This window comes from Felis catus, chromosome D4 (genome assembly GCF_018350175.1).
Source record: "Felis catus isolate Fca126 chromosome D4, F.catus_Fca126_mat1.0, whole genome shotgun sequence".
In the NCBI taxonomy this organism is placed as follows: Eukaryota; Metazoa; Chordata; class Mammalia; order Carnivora; family Felidae; genus Felis; species Felis catus.
Genome location: NC_058380.1, coordinates 8,148,171 through 8,163,249, shown reverse-complemented (window position 1 = coordinate 8,163,249; position 15,079 = coordinate 8,148,171). Strand labels below are relative to the sequence as shown.

At 39.9% G+C, this 15,079-nt stretch overlaps 1 protein-coding gene across 13 annotated transcripts in view; it reads right to left on the bottom strand.

Moving 5' to 3' along the window:
- Positions 1 to 15,079, bottom strand: part of RFX3 (regulatory factor X3) — a 295,498-nt gene that overhangs the window by 105,695 nt on the left and 174,724 nt on the right. For 11 of the 13 annotated variants that reach the window (XM_019815721.3, XM_019815723.3, XM_023243298.2 and 8 more), the window contains 2 exons: positions 10,322 to 10,360; positions 949 to 1,207 (listed from right to left, as the gene is read on the bottom strand). In XM_019815721.3, the coding sequence (XP_019671280.2) occupies positions 949 to 1,207; positions 10,322 to 10,360 (298 nt within the window). The remainder of the gene's footprint in view (positions 1 to 948; positions 1,208 to 10,321; positions 10,361 to 15,079) is intronic. The other 2 variants (XM_045043102.1, XM_045043106.1) reach the window with 1 other exon arrangement.

The following is a 15,079-nucleotide window of genomic DNA, read 5'->3' as shown; positions in this document are numbered from 1 at the left end:
CGGTTCTCAGTGAATATTCTCCTTACACTTAGCTGCGGTGAGCAGGGAAACCTTGGGATAGAGTTTGATGATATCAAATTCTGCACAGCTTTCTATTCCTACTTCTATGACGGCCTTTCAACACATGGCAATTTCTTGTGTCAAAATAAGTATTTTTCTTAAACTTTAAAAGCGTGAAAATTCAAATATGTAGGTGTGTTCGGCTTCCTTATGCCTATCATCAGAGCCAACGTGGATGCTTTTTTGCTGAAATCACCTAGATCAGTGCTTTCCCAAGCGTCTCTGTGGCAGAATGCAAACTGACTTTACAATATGGCACCTGGGTAAACACTTTTGTTTTCACTATTTAAGTATGGGTTTTCATGGACTTTAGAAAAAAAAGGACACACGGTTTTAGAAGTGAATCCATTTTAAAAATACGTTAAGTAAATAACAGTAGAGGTGGTGTGAATATGGCCAGACTAAATATGTAAGGTTTGGGAAATGCTATTCTACATATGGTAACTTCTCCAGTGATGAGTTAACATAAATATCACTGTTCGCGAAAATTCCAAACTAAGTTGTATTTTACTCTATTATTTCCTGGCTTTTATCTCATAAAGCGGTGTCAACCCACATAACATGAAAGTAATTTCTTTCCACAGAAATTAATTTTACTGAATATCACTGAAGGAAGCCTATGAAAATCAGCATTAATGAGTAAGACACACCCATCTTTCCATTATTAATAACAACTTCCCAATTCACCTAATTGTGGGGCACAACATCAATATTGTTCTGCACAATAATACCACACGTACCACACCCTGGGTAATGCCACAGTACTCAAACTGCTCGACACAGTCTTGCCCAGCCCAGTCTGTGTTGTTTTCTCCCCTCCAGAGAGGAAAATGTACCGTAGGCGCTAGCAAGAAGCTAAATGGAACAAGTCAAAACTGAAATACTTACTGTCGCTGGGGAGGCCCGAGTAGTGTGTGTCACTGAGTGACCAGAGTTCTCCATAGAATTGCCGATAAGATAGGTTCCTCCAGAGCTGCTGATGAGTTGTCCTCCGGTGACGCCCATCTGAATCCCACCGGTGCCCACCATGCTGTGGGACGAAACCACGGTAGTCACCTGCGCAGAACTCCCTTGAGTATCAAAGTAATTCCCTCCAGTGTTTTGGCTGTACATCTGCGTTTCTGTGTAAGGGTAAGTTGTTGTTCGGCTTTAGAAGAAGAAGGAGAAAGGAAGCAATTTAGTAGCTTATTTCTATCATCTGAATGATTTTTTTTTTTTCTAGCGTGAATATATGTTTAAATGACATCAGTTAGCTTATTAGCCTTTGGAACAAGGCAAGTTTGGCATTTTTGCATGAAACTTGACTCCGGACATAGTTGGGTTGACTTCCCAAATGAGAGTACCTCAACACTCCTCTGTACCTGAGAGCTATTTTGCCCTCAGCTAGTGCCTACCTCCAGCGTATAGATAAGTTCAGGTCTCGTCCGTGTAAGAAAACTTCCTGAACAACTTGTCCGATTCCTTACAACACTTCCTGCGGATCCCAGTTTTAAGAAGGGGGCTGATGAGTCAACTCACCCTGCTACTCCCCACTCTTGGATGGCCGGCAAGCAGCTTTCATGACCAAGGGAGCGGGCTTGGATCTCTTTCTGGCCACCGTAAGGACCTTGAGCAAAGAGTTCACTCACCCTGGACCCTCAGTCCCGCTCTCTACCCCCTTCTCTTCCTTCACACTCAGGTTTCTGTTGGAGAAGACTGTGCCATCTTTGCATGCCCTCACTTTCCACTTGGCAACAAGTGGAGTTAAGCTTCTGCCCTTGGCTTCTCATTATAGTTGCTTTTAATAAGGTCACTTGTGACCAAATCTAAATACCAAGCTAAAAGGCTGCAGTCAATCCTTATCTTTTTTGACCAGTCTGTAGCATAACGTTGTTGACCGCTCCGTGGAGCCCTTTTCTTCCTTCTCCTGTTCTGATTAAGTAGCTTATTTGCCTGACTTATTTTCCATTTCCAATGGACTCTAACTCAAATTTTAACCTGACTTTGGCTTTTCACTTCTCATTCTGAAATAATTAGAAGCTCACCACAAGTTGCAAAAGTAGGACGGAGAGGTATAAAATACTTTCACTTAAAAAAATTCAAATATCAAAAACTCAAATATTAAAATTCCCGGTTCTATCATCATTCTCTTCAACCTGCCACACTCCAGAGCTAGCCACTCCTGATAGTTTGGTGTCTATGTTCTCAGCTCTCCTCTATGTATACATAAAGTAACTCGGTCCTAACCTCTCTCATTTCTTAAGTTTCTATAGCATTTCTTCTCCACTTTTTTCCACCATTACCTTTCAAGAACCTTTTGGAAGCTCCAGCTTTCTGGGATTTTAAATACTAAGAGTTTCTGAGGTCTCCATTTTTAGTTTTTTTCTTTCTCCTTTTTATTCAGATCACTTTTTACCACGCTCATAGTAAATGACCTTACCTAAATTAATCTCTCTCTCTACTTTGTGATTATACCTTTAAGAATTTAAAATCTGGTTTCTAACAGCCACCTGGGTATCTCTACCAGGAAACCCCACGATACATGGGAAGTCCCCTGAGTAAAATTTAACATTCGACCAGAAAGAAATTCTCCATCTCTCTTGCTCCTTTTCGCATAGTCCCCCCACTTCCGGGCGGAGGGCGGCACCACCACCCTCAGCTTTGGAAATTATTACTGACTCTTTCCTCGTCCAGCCCGACATCAGTCACTAAGTCTTCCTAATTTTACCTTCTAAACAATTTTTCAATTCTCCTTTCCATTTTCATACTCACTGCCTTCACTCACAATATTCTCTATTATAACTGCCCTCTCACTGGCTTTCTTTCCTCTAACTTGGTTCTCTTCCAATCCGTCTTCAGATCTGCGGCCAGGGGAACTAACTTTTCTAAAATTCAAATCCGAAAATAAAAGTTTTCTTAAAAACCTCTCCATGAATCTCCCTGGCCTCCAGAAGAAATTCTAAACCCTTGATCTGCCTTACAGGAAGCTGTGAGGGCCGGTCCCCCCCCCCCCCCCCCCCCCGTGCTCACACCACGCGGACCTTTTCACTGGTTCCCCCCAGAATTATTTTTCTGCACCCCTTGCCCTCTATGGCCACTCCCAGTAGGGCTGTTCCGTTTGTTCCCTGTCGTCTCCCAACACCCTGTGCAAACCTGAAACACTTCCTGCTAATTTCCAGTAATGCACTTACTGCTAATTTCCTCATGTCTCCGGACTCCTGTGAAATCACATTTTATTCCCATCTGTGCCCTCAACACTTGACGCACCTGCTGGTATCCAGCAGGCACACTAGTCAACAAATAAAAATACGATTCTATTTAAAAGTATATTTGACATAATAGCCACTTTCATCAATTTCTAAAACATAAATCCTTCTTTGTTTTGTGGACACATGAGAAGTTACGTAAACTATTCCGAGATGTTTTGGTGTCGCTGAAAGCAGGTCATTTAAACCCATTACAATGGATACTTGTAATATAATTTATAATGTACATTCTAGTAAAATAATAAAGATGTTCCAAAAGTATTCTCCACTCGGTAAAGTTACTGCTTTCCTGAAAGAGCACAGATCCAAGTACAAAATTTAGTTTGGGGTGATGATTGAAATAACTCCACAGAGAACGCTTTTTTACACATAGAAAGATGCCATTTAAAATACATATACATCACAGTTCTATTTCCCGACTGGAAGTCCATTTATATTTCAAAGAATAGCCATGTTGATTTCAAATTTAGGTAAAAAAGAGAAATGCGGTCACTTTAATTTATCCAAATATGACAATGACCCTATGTCATTGCGCTGAAAATAACCGTCTTTTGTTGCTATTTAAGTAAAGCCAAGTAAAGTGTAGAAATAAATAGGTGACAATAAATATTTCCACAAAGGTGGGTACGCTGCTGGCCTTCCTTTTCATGGTCCAAACAAAATGATTACGCGTGCTCCTAGCACTAACTTGATTTCACAAATGAAACACCCAATAGCTAATAATAGAGAATATTTTCTGACCAGTTCTGATGCAACAGGCACTATTTTACATGCTTTTCAGATGTTAACTCATTTAATCCTCATTACAACTCTATGAGATGGGTACTATTCTAATTTCTATTTCACAGACAAGGTGAGTAATTGTTTAGAAAAGGTTAGATAGATTACATAGCCTTGCCCAAAGCAAACAGCTAAAAAAAAAAAAAAAAAAAAAAAAAAAAAAAAAAAAAAAAAAAAAAAAAAGATTTGGAGTCTGCACTTAGCCCACGCTTTCAACCATTTCATCACAAAGAAATAACTTTTTATGCATGTCAAAAATATTTGTGAACGACCATGGGAAGAAATCTCTACAAGGTGGTCCAGGGAATGCATGAACTTCCTGTGGCTCCTGGGGATTTCCTTACACCTGAGCTCACTATCTCCTAGCACCACAATCGCAGAAGACGGACACGCAGTGATCAACAAGGAGAGATGGACAGGGCAGAGTTGTTTCAGAGGACACTTAACCACCTCACACTTGGAGTTTAGAGGGTCTAAGATCATGGAAGAACCAAGAGTAGAGTAGAGTAGATCGCCACTCTATCATAAGAGAAACACTCCGAGGGATCTGAATCACTCCATCTGTTGGACATGCCTCCTCGATATACTAAGTACTCAGTGAACAAGGGTAATACAAACAAATGCACCGTAGGTATACAAAAACTCTATAGCCCGCAAATCAGTATGAAAATATGGCAATCGACTTTTATTTTCATACATCCTTCTAGTAGTTAGAGATGATTCGTGAGCTAGAAAGTGAGAAAAGAACGCGAGGAGGGGAAAGGTCACTGAAGAATGTGCCTCATCCATATTTGACATCACGTGGGGGGAAAAGCCTTGGCTACTGCACAAACACGTATTGGGGTAAAGACTGACAATTTCAGCTGGGGGGGAGGGGCAGGGAAGAACACATTTTATCACGAAATCAAGTGTCGTGAATGGTTTCTGAATTTGTCTCTGACAAATCAACACTTACAGTGGGAAGAGAGGAGACTCTTAAACTGGGTCATAGAGGCAGACCACAATATCCTTAGTCCTGTCCTTCAAAGGTTAAGAAGATAAGCACTAACCCAGGGCTGGATTTCTGCCTGGAGCTGGAGCCAGAGCCATGCACAGATAACTCCTAAAGTTCTCTGCCAGGTCTGCATGCTCTAAACTCCTGGATAAATACTGAAAAATGTATGTAAAAAAAAAAAAAAAGCAGACAACAGCCAAAACAGTTCTTTCTTACGTAGTAGAAGCAACGACTCTTTAATTCTGATACCTGAGATCAGCCTATCTTTCATAACGTATCATGAATACATGTGAGTTACGGCTTGCACACTATTTCCCACCCCCCCCCCCCAAATTTCCAACACATACGTTCCAGAAAATTACTCAATATTTGGCATATCAGGCTGAAAGCAGCTCACTATTTCTGGACCGCACATTTTGGAAACAGCTAAATTCCCAGGCAGTTCTGTGCACATTCGAAAAATGCTACTGTGTTCCCTTTGCTCGTTCTTTATTGACTGCCAAAGACTGTTACGAAAATAATGTGTCATATTCTTTCTACAGCAGAAGAGAACACTTTCTATTGTTCTGCCTGTGTATCCAGTAATGGAGGTAAATACATAGGTATGTGCATGCTTGCGGACAGAAGCTTCTTCGTAGCTGACTCTTTTATAAGGTTCTGTGTGAATGTCAGGACTGATCCAGTGAATTCAGGAAATTAGTGCTGTTTGTATCCCATCATGCCTCAGCATACACTCTGGCTAAGCATGACCCTGAATAGTCCCAGCCCGCTTATTTACTAGAATGATTATGTCAATTTACCTTAGCTATAACCTATTTTCTATTTTCTTTAGCGTCAAGTGTCTTATCCACAAGTCCAGCTATATAATATCTGCAAACTACGTGCTTTGTGTTTTACCCAGGTTTTGAATATCCTCCCACCAATAAGCCAGTCAACTATAAAATTAAGCAATGGCACGAAAATGGTAAATTAAGGAAATAAAATATCTTGCAAGTTTTATTACATAAAATTTATTATGAAGACAGAATATGGTAATGTGGATCATGATAATATCTTATATTGGTATAATGTTTTATTCTTCACTGGCTACTCTGTACACGTTCTTTTAACAAACATTTACTGGGCATCTATTCTAGCACCCAGAATAAAAGGAACAAAACAGACAAGACATCTACTGTCATTAAGGGCTATATGATATAAGGAGTAGGTGATCACAAATATATGAAATAAGATAATTAGGAATTTTCCTAAGTTCATGAAATAAAAATTGAATACGAAAGATAATAAGTGGAAGGGAGCATATTAGAGTAGTCAAGTAATGTAACCCCAAAGAAGAGATACGTAGCTTAAAACTAAAAGAGGAAAAGGGGTCCTCTCTATGGAAAGCGGAAAGAAAAACCTATCGGGAAGAGAGCACAGTATGTGCAAAGTCACAACACGACAAAGATCCTGATATTTAGGAAGAAATTAGAAATGAGAAGGATATTAGAAAGAAGTGAGGTTTAAAACGTAGGTAAAAATTAAACATGCAGATAGCTTAAATATTTTTTTAAACTGTCGGTCACATTTACAGTTTTAACAGGTCACAACAGCATTACAGAAAGAGACTAGCATAGCCAGCCGACATGCTAGCATATTATACCTAGTGAGGCGAAGGGTTATTTTGACGAACGTTTGTTTCTATCATATAAATACATGGTGTGTGCATGCATATGCTCACGTGTGCATTGACCTGAGTATAAAATGTACATCTAACTGTGGATGGTAGTTTACAAGTTTGAAAAACACTGTTATGAACTCTGGAAAGAAATCTGAATTTCGTACTAAAGTGGGGCAGGGGTAAGGAGGCTTGGGTCCGGAAAGGTGAAGGAATGTTCCAGCCAGAGAAATAACCTGGAAAAAAAAAAAAAAAAAGCCTGAAGCCAGGGAGGTAGCTGGAAACCATGAGAAAAGGGAGTGGCAAACGGGTCCCAGTGCTGCAGGTGGGTCATGTGACATGATTCTGGAACATGTTCATCAGACATGATAGGAGGTGATCTTTTTTTTTTTTTTTTAATTTTTTTTTCAACGTTTATTTATTTTTGGGACAGAGAGAGACAGAGCATGAACGGGGGTGGGGCACAGAGAGAGGAAGACACAGAATCAGAAACAGGCTCCAGGCTCCGAGCCATCAGCCCAGAGCCCGACGCGGGGCTCGAACTCACGGACCGCGAGATCGTGACCTGGCTGAAGTCGGACGCTTAACCGACTGCGCCACCCAGGCGCCCCAGGAGGTGATCTTATTCCACAGTGTTTCAGTGTCCTGATAGCAATATTTGATTTATTGGAGTAGACGGAGGAAATAGGTAACTGAAGGCAGCCAGAATGTCTTTTAAATATTTTCTAAAACTTTGAGAGCACCACAGAGAACTTGGAAAATTTGGGAACTAGGAGGAATTATTTTTAAATATGGGAGATATATTATCTCACTTAATCGGCATTAGGTGAATCACGTGGGTGAGGAATTGTTGGGGCACCTGGGTGGCTCAGTCGGTTCAGTGTCCGACTTTGGTTTTGGCTCAGGTCATGATCTAATGGTTTGGGAGTTCAAGCCCCGTGTTGGGCTCAGTGCTGACAGCGTGGAGCCTCCTTGGGATTCTCTGTCTCCCTCTCTCTCTCCACAATGCTCTCTTTCAAAAATAAATAAGTAAATATTTTTCAAAAAAGAGAACTGCTACCCCTCTTACATAGTCATGAGCAGAATTTAGTGGTAGCAGAGGCACATTGGGCTTCTTGGACGGGGTTTTATTTATGGTCTGGGTGCTGCCTAACCTTTTTCAGTCATACTCTGCAGACTTCTTCAGTCACAAATACCTTTCAATAAATCCTGTGTTTTGCTTAAAGAAGCCAGAGTTGGTTTCTGTTGTTTGAAATCAAGAGCCTTGCCTTCAACAGTTTTCCATTATGAAGGTTTTATGTGCATCACAAATGCCCCGCGTGAAAGGAGCCACATTATTTGGAACCTTCCACAAACTGCGTTCGTACGGTATATAATCTCTGGCTGGCCGGCATGGATGACTTATTTGAGTTTCCAAACAGATCTCCTCTTGAATGCTTCAAGTCAGACTGAAGCCAAAGGATGCAACAGAGGAGCGGTGACATGTCCATTTTGTGACAGACACGAGGGGGAAAACAGTAGTTCAGAAAGGAATTCACGTGACACGACACTTAACCTCTTATTATTACCCAAGAATAAAAAACAACAGATTAAAATATAAAGTAAGAAATACTACTCAGAATCACGAACAAAACACTTGGCTTGATTTGCATTCAGAAGGCAAGCTTATTTCAAGTAAGTAAAAACTAAATGCATTTATTGATTTGTTGCCAAAACAACTAAGGAGGAAATGAAAGAATGAATGTTAAGCTTTCTGGCAGCAACTAATTGAACTTTCTCATTCATCCGTAGGATTTTCATTACTACACATGTTGATAATGGACAAGGTATTGGAATTGAAACTTCAAATTTGTATCATCCTATTACCATTACATGCAGATAACTGGATGTTTATACTTTGTATTTAAATTCTTTTTTTCTATAATAAAGGAATGTGGTTCTCACACTTGAGCATCCATCAGAATCACCAGGAGGGCTTGTTGAAACACAGACCCCGCTCCCAAAACTCCTGATCCTATAGAACCAGGCTGGCGCTTCTAACAAGTTCTCAGGCGATGGTCAGTGCTGTTGGTCTGTGGAACTCTGAGAACCACTGGACTGAAGGATATTAAAAATGTACAACCCCTATCTCACAGGGATGAAGGAAAAAAGTACTGTGTCACAACTATTAGCTCCTTTAGTCTGAGTTTTTTCTAAAGTCTCAAGTTGGCTGTTATAAAGAAGTTTTCTAGTCAACTGCAGCTAACCCAGAGGAGCATTACTAAAATTTCCACTGCTCCCAAGTGGTTTTTTAAGCACGGCAAAAAGGTACACGTAGTAAGTACATTTGTCCTGACAACGTAAGTCAGGAAAGTGCATGTGCACTCAAAACAGCTGCGGTTGAAACGGATCATAAAAGATTTTGATCCAGAGTCCCTGGTCTAAATTTATAAATAAGAAAAACCGAGCTGGATCAAAGGGTAGTTCTATTTTTAACTTTTTGAGGAAACTTCATACTGTTTTCCATAATGGCTGTACCAATTTATGTTCCCACCAACAGGGCACAAGGATTCCTTTTCTCCACATCCTCATCAACACTTGTTATTTCTTGTCTTTTTGATAATAGCATTTCCCTGATGATTAGTGGTGCTGAGAACTTTTTCATGTACCTGTGGGCTGTGTGTATGTCTTCTTTGAAAAAATGTCTATTCAGGTCCTTAGCCCATTCTCTAATTGGATTATTTGCAGTTTTTTTTTTCTTTTTTTCTTTCTTTTTTTTTTTTTTTTTGGCTTTTGAGTTGTGCGAGTCTCTTCTGTATTTTAGATAGCAACTTCTTTCAGATATACGGTTTACAGATATTTTCCCCCATTTGGTAGGCTGCCTTTTCATTTTGCTGATGGTTTCCTTTCTGTGCAGACAAGCCTTTTAGTTTAATGAGTATACTTTGTTTATTTTTGTTTCTGTTGCCTGTGCTTTTGGTATCAGATCTCAAACATCACTGCCAAGACTGATGTCAAGGAGCTTACACCCTATGTTTTCTTTTAGGGGTTTTGTAGTTTCAGGTCTTATACTTAAGTCTTTAATCTATTTCAATTTTTTTGAGTGCTGAAACATAGTGGTCCAATTTCATTCTTTTGCATGTGGACACCCCGCTTTTCTCAACACCATTTACTGAAGAGATTACCCTTTTCCTATTGTGTATTCTTGTGCCTTTGTCAAGGATTTGTTGACGGTACATGCTTGAACTTATGGGCTGTTTCTGGACACTCTGTTCTGTTTCAGAGCCACAATATAATGTGGCGATGCCACTCTGGGTGCACATCTGAAGGAAACGAAATGAGTGTCTCAGAGAGGTGTCTGCCCTCGCACGTTCACAGCAGCATCGTTCGTAATAGCCAAGGCGTGGGGACAACCTAACCCGTTCATCAACAGATGAACGAATGGATACAGAAAATGTGGTATACATATAAACAACGGAGTATCATTCAGCCGTTGCAAAAACATAGGTAAACTTCGAAGACGTAATACTAATTACCAAGTCAGGTAGAGAAAGATAAGTACTATATAATCTCCCTTATATGTAGAATATAAAAAGTTTAACTTACAAGAACAGGGAGTAGAATGGTGGTTGCCAGGGGCTGGAGCTGGGAGAAATGGGAGATGATGATCAAAAAACATAAACTTTTCAGTTAACGAGTAAGTTCTGGGGGGTCTAATGTACGGCACTGTAATGATGGCTAATAATACCGTCTTGCACACTTGAAAGCAAAAACAAAAACTGAGCAACCACATACATGCACGTAAGCCCAAAAATGTTTTGCAAAGGAAAAAAAAGACCCTCCCCCACCCCCAAGAAAGCTGTGTGAATACCATGTTAACAGCATTTCCGTTTAGTTCCAATCGTTTTCCCTGATGTATTTAAAACAACCAAGTAACATTTCAGTAAAGCTGCAGGATATAAAATGAATACGCAGAAATCAGTTGTGTTTCTACACACTAATAACAAATTAGCAGAAAGAGAAATTAACAATTGCATTTACAATTGCACCAAAGAGAATAAAATAGTTAGGCATACATTTAACCAAGGAGGTGAAAGACCTGTACTGTGAAACCTATAAAACACTGATGAAAGAAACTGAAGACACAAACAAATGGTGAGACCTTCCATGCTCATGGGCTGAAGGAATTAATATTGTTAAAATGTCCATCCTACCCCCTAAGCAGTTTACAAACTCAATGCAACCTCTCTCAAAATACCAGCAGTGTTTCTTATAGAACTAGGACAAATAACCCTAAAATTGTCTGGAACCACAAAAGACTCAGAGCAATCTTGAGAAAAAACAAGCTGGAGGTATCCCAATCCCAGATTTCAAGATATACTACACAAAGCTGTAGGAATCAAAACTGTATGATACGGGCACAGAAACAGACATATAGATCAATGAACAGAATAGCCCAGAAATAAGCCTATAATGTAGGCACATTTATATGATCAATTAATCTATGACAAAGGAAGTAAGAATAAACAAGGGAGAAAAGACAATGTCTTCAATAAATGGTGGTCCCCACCCCATACATGAAAATACACTCAAAACGGATTAAAGACCTAAATGTAAGAACTGACACCATAAAACTCCTATGAGAAAACAGAGGTAGTAATTTCTTTCACACTGGCCTTGGCCTTTGCTAGATAGGTCTCCTCAGGCAAAGGAAACAAAAGCAAACATGAGACTATTGAGACTACATCAAAATGAAAGGTTTTGAACATCAAAGGAAACCATCAACAAAACAGCAAGGCAACCTACTGAATGGGAGAAGATATTTGCAAATGACATATCTGACAAGGGGTTAATTTCTAAAACGTATAAAGAACTTATGCAACTCAACACCACAAAGAGCAAATAATCCAATTAAAAATGGGCAGAAGGCCTCAATAAACATTTTTCCAAAGAAGTTATACAGATGGCCAACAGACACATGAAAAGATGCTCAATATCACTCATCATCAGGGAAATGCAAATCAAAACCACAAGGAGATATCACCTCACACCTGTCAGAGTGGATAGAATGAAATGAAAAATGAATAGATAGAATGAAAAAGGAAAGAATTGAGAGTGGTGAGGATGTAGGGAAAAGAAACCCTCGTGCACTGTCGTGGGGATGTAAGTTGGTATAGCCACTGTGGAAAACTGTATGGAGGTTCTTCAAAGAAAACTAAAACTAAAATTATCATATGATCCAGTAATTCTACTACTGAGTATTTACCCAAAGAAAACAAAACAAATTCAAAAAGATATATGCACCCCTATGTTTACTGCAGCATTATTTATAATAGCCAAGATATAGAACCAGCCCAAGTGTCCATCCATATAGATGAATGGATACAGGAGAAGTGGTATATATACACAATGGAATATTACTCAGCCTTAAAAAAGAATAATATCTTACCATTTGCAACAACATGGATGGACCTAGAGGGTGTTATGCTGAGTGAAGTAAGTCATACAGAGAAAGACAAATACCACATGATTTCACTTCTATGTGGAATTGAAAACACACAACAATCAAAAAGCAAAACCAGACTCAAATGCAGAGAACAAACTGATGGTAGCTAGAAGGGAAGGGGGTGGGGGACTGGGCACAACGGGGGAAGGGAGTGGGAGATCCAGGCCTCCAGTTATGGAATGGATCATAGGAATAAAAGGTGCAACACTGAGAATGCAGTCAGTGATACTGTAACAGCACTGTATGGTGACACATGGTAGGTACACTTGTGGTGAGCGTCACAACAGATAGAGATGTTGCATCACCTTGTACATCTGAAACTAATGTAACATTGTGTGTCGGCTGCACTTCCATAAAATAAATTTTAGAAGAAAGAAAAAATTCACAACACAAAGAAAATAAAAAAGTAAACAAGACAAAAAAACCAAGTAGCCTGTTCTTGTGTTACACATCATTAAATGCTACCTTTAAAATTTTTTTTTCAAAGTTTTTTATTTATTTTTGGGACAGAGAGAGACAGAGCATGAACGGGGGAGGGGCAGAGAGAGAGGGAGACACAGACTCGGAAACAGGCTCCAGGCTCCGAGCCATCAGCCCAGAGCCCGACGCGGGGCTCGAACTCACGGACCGCGAGATCGTGACCTGGCTGAAGTCGGACGCTTAACCGACTGCGCCACCCAGGCGCCCCTAAATGCTACCTTTTACTGAATTCCTTCAACAAATATAGATTGGACACCTATCACGTATGACTATGACTGTTCTAGGTATTAGATAAGGAATGGGGAACAAAACCAAGGTAATTAACCACATGAAACTGACATTCTGGTGGGGGAGGGGCAAAGGTTAGGTAACTTAAAAACGGGCATGAGAATGATGGTTGGCCATTAAGTGTCGGGAAAGAAATGTGCTCTCTGTTAGAGATCACTTTCCCCCAGTGGGGGAAAGTAGACAGAACTTAGGCCATAGAAAAATTATTTGGCCCACAATAAGAATGAAGAAGACCCAACAAGATAGGAAGAAAACAGAAGAATACAGTCAGAAAAGCCAAAAGGAGGAACATCTGGGAGGCTCAGTTGGTTAAGCGTCCGACTTCGGCTCGGGTCATGATCTCACAATCCGTGGGTTCGAGCCCCGTGTCGGGCTCTGTGCTGACACCTCAGAGCCTGGACCCTGCTTCACATTCTTTGTGTCCCTCTCTCTCTGCCCCTCCCCTGCTCGCATTCTCTTTGTCTCTCTCTCAAAAATAAATAAACATTAAAAAAATAAATTAAGAAAAAAACCCCAGAAAAGTCAAAAGGAGATAGTGATTCAAGGAGAGAATAGATGGTGGGGTTGGCTGTTTGAGATGAAGGAAATTTCATCTAGAAGAATGTCTATTAGACTTAACAGCTGGAGGTCACCGATGACTTTGACAAGTGCAATTTCATGGTAATGTGGAGAAGAAAGCCAGCCTGAAGAATATGTGGCCAATCCTGAGAGGTTTTAGTATGAAGAAGAAGAGAGAGACCAGGCATTTGTCAGAGATGGAACCCTTTGAAACATGGACAAAAGGAGTTAAAGCAGGTACGTGTGTTGTTGAGGCCAGAGCACTAAGTCGAGGCAGACAGGTGGTGCTTCGTACCCTGAGTCAGGCCTGCTGTGGAACTGAAGGCAGGCCAGGGCTTCCAAGCACTCTGTGGGAGGCAGGTCTATTAGCCTGACTACTGCTGAGGGCCGGACTAAGATGTGTTGGTGCTGTCCTTTCTAGAACCTTCTTTCTGGTCATTACAGCTCAGCCTTTGTGAACCACTCTCAGACTTTTGATAGCCAAGGGATTACACTCATATAATAAAAGACATTAATTAGCCTCCCTCTGAGGCACAACACCATGATTCCCAAATACATACCCTTTACAAACATACGCCTTCAACAAAGATTTCTCACTCCAGCTTCCAAATACAGTTTAAGTAGAGATTTTTTTTATCAAGTTTTACTTTTGCAGTTAGTTCTATAAGAGTAGAGTACCTATACGAAAAGCGAACATATTTTTTTCAGACAATACTAATTATCCCATATCCCATTTCCCTCATTTCTCCCTCCCATTCCCATACCTGACCTGGTTATTAAGCAACGATTTTAATTATTAATTCCATTCCACAGATTAGGAAATCTGGCCACACAAATGCTGTTTGTCTGAGGTTACAATGTAGCCAGTAGGAGAACTCTTCGAACGTGGGTATCTGCAATTCCATTAAGAAAATTGGTAACACAGTTTGGTTCTACACCTAAAAAAGGGCAGGTGGATTTCTTTCATGTTTTCCTTTTTTAATAAAAGGAGGGAAGAGGAGAGGAGGAGAAAAGTTAAGTGTCTACACTCTTCCAAGTGTTATGGTCTAGAACTATTCTGGACATCAATCTAGTGGATATAAAATATCACAGAGCAAATTACCCTTAATGTGCATCATTTCATTTCTACTAATGAAAAATAACAAAATGGGATATACGCAGGACAGCCAGATAATAGCCTTTGTCTTGCAAACTATTTAACTAAAGTATTTGATGTTGAAAAATCATTAAGTATGGACTTTTCTATACATTTTATGAATATCCAAAGGACGTTATAAATGTATGAAATAAATGTAACTGTAAAAGTGTAAGACAATTTTTTAAATAAACACAAAAAGATTTTCATATGAATAACAACAGACTCTAAGTTTTAAAGAATAAAAAGTATCGTAAGTTCAACCATCTATCTACAGTAAGACACACAATCATGTAACTGGCCTTCCCTCCAATCTCCCAAATGACTCAGGATCAAAAGATCTTTACTTACAGATCATTGGAAAGGACCAACCATGCACTGAAGGTCAGAAAATAGG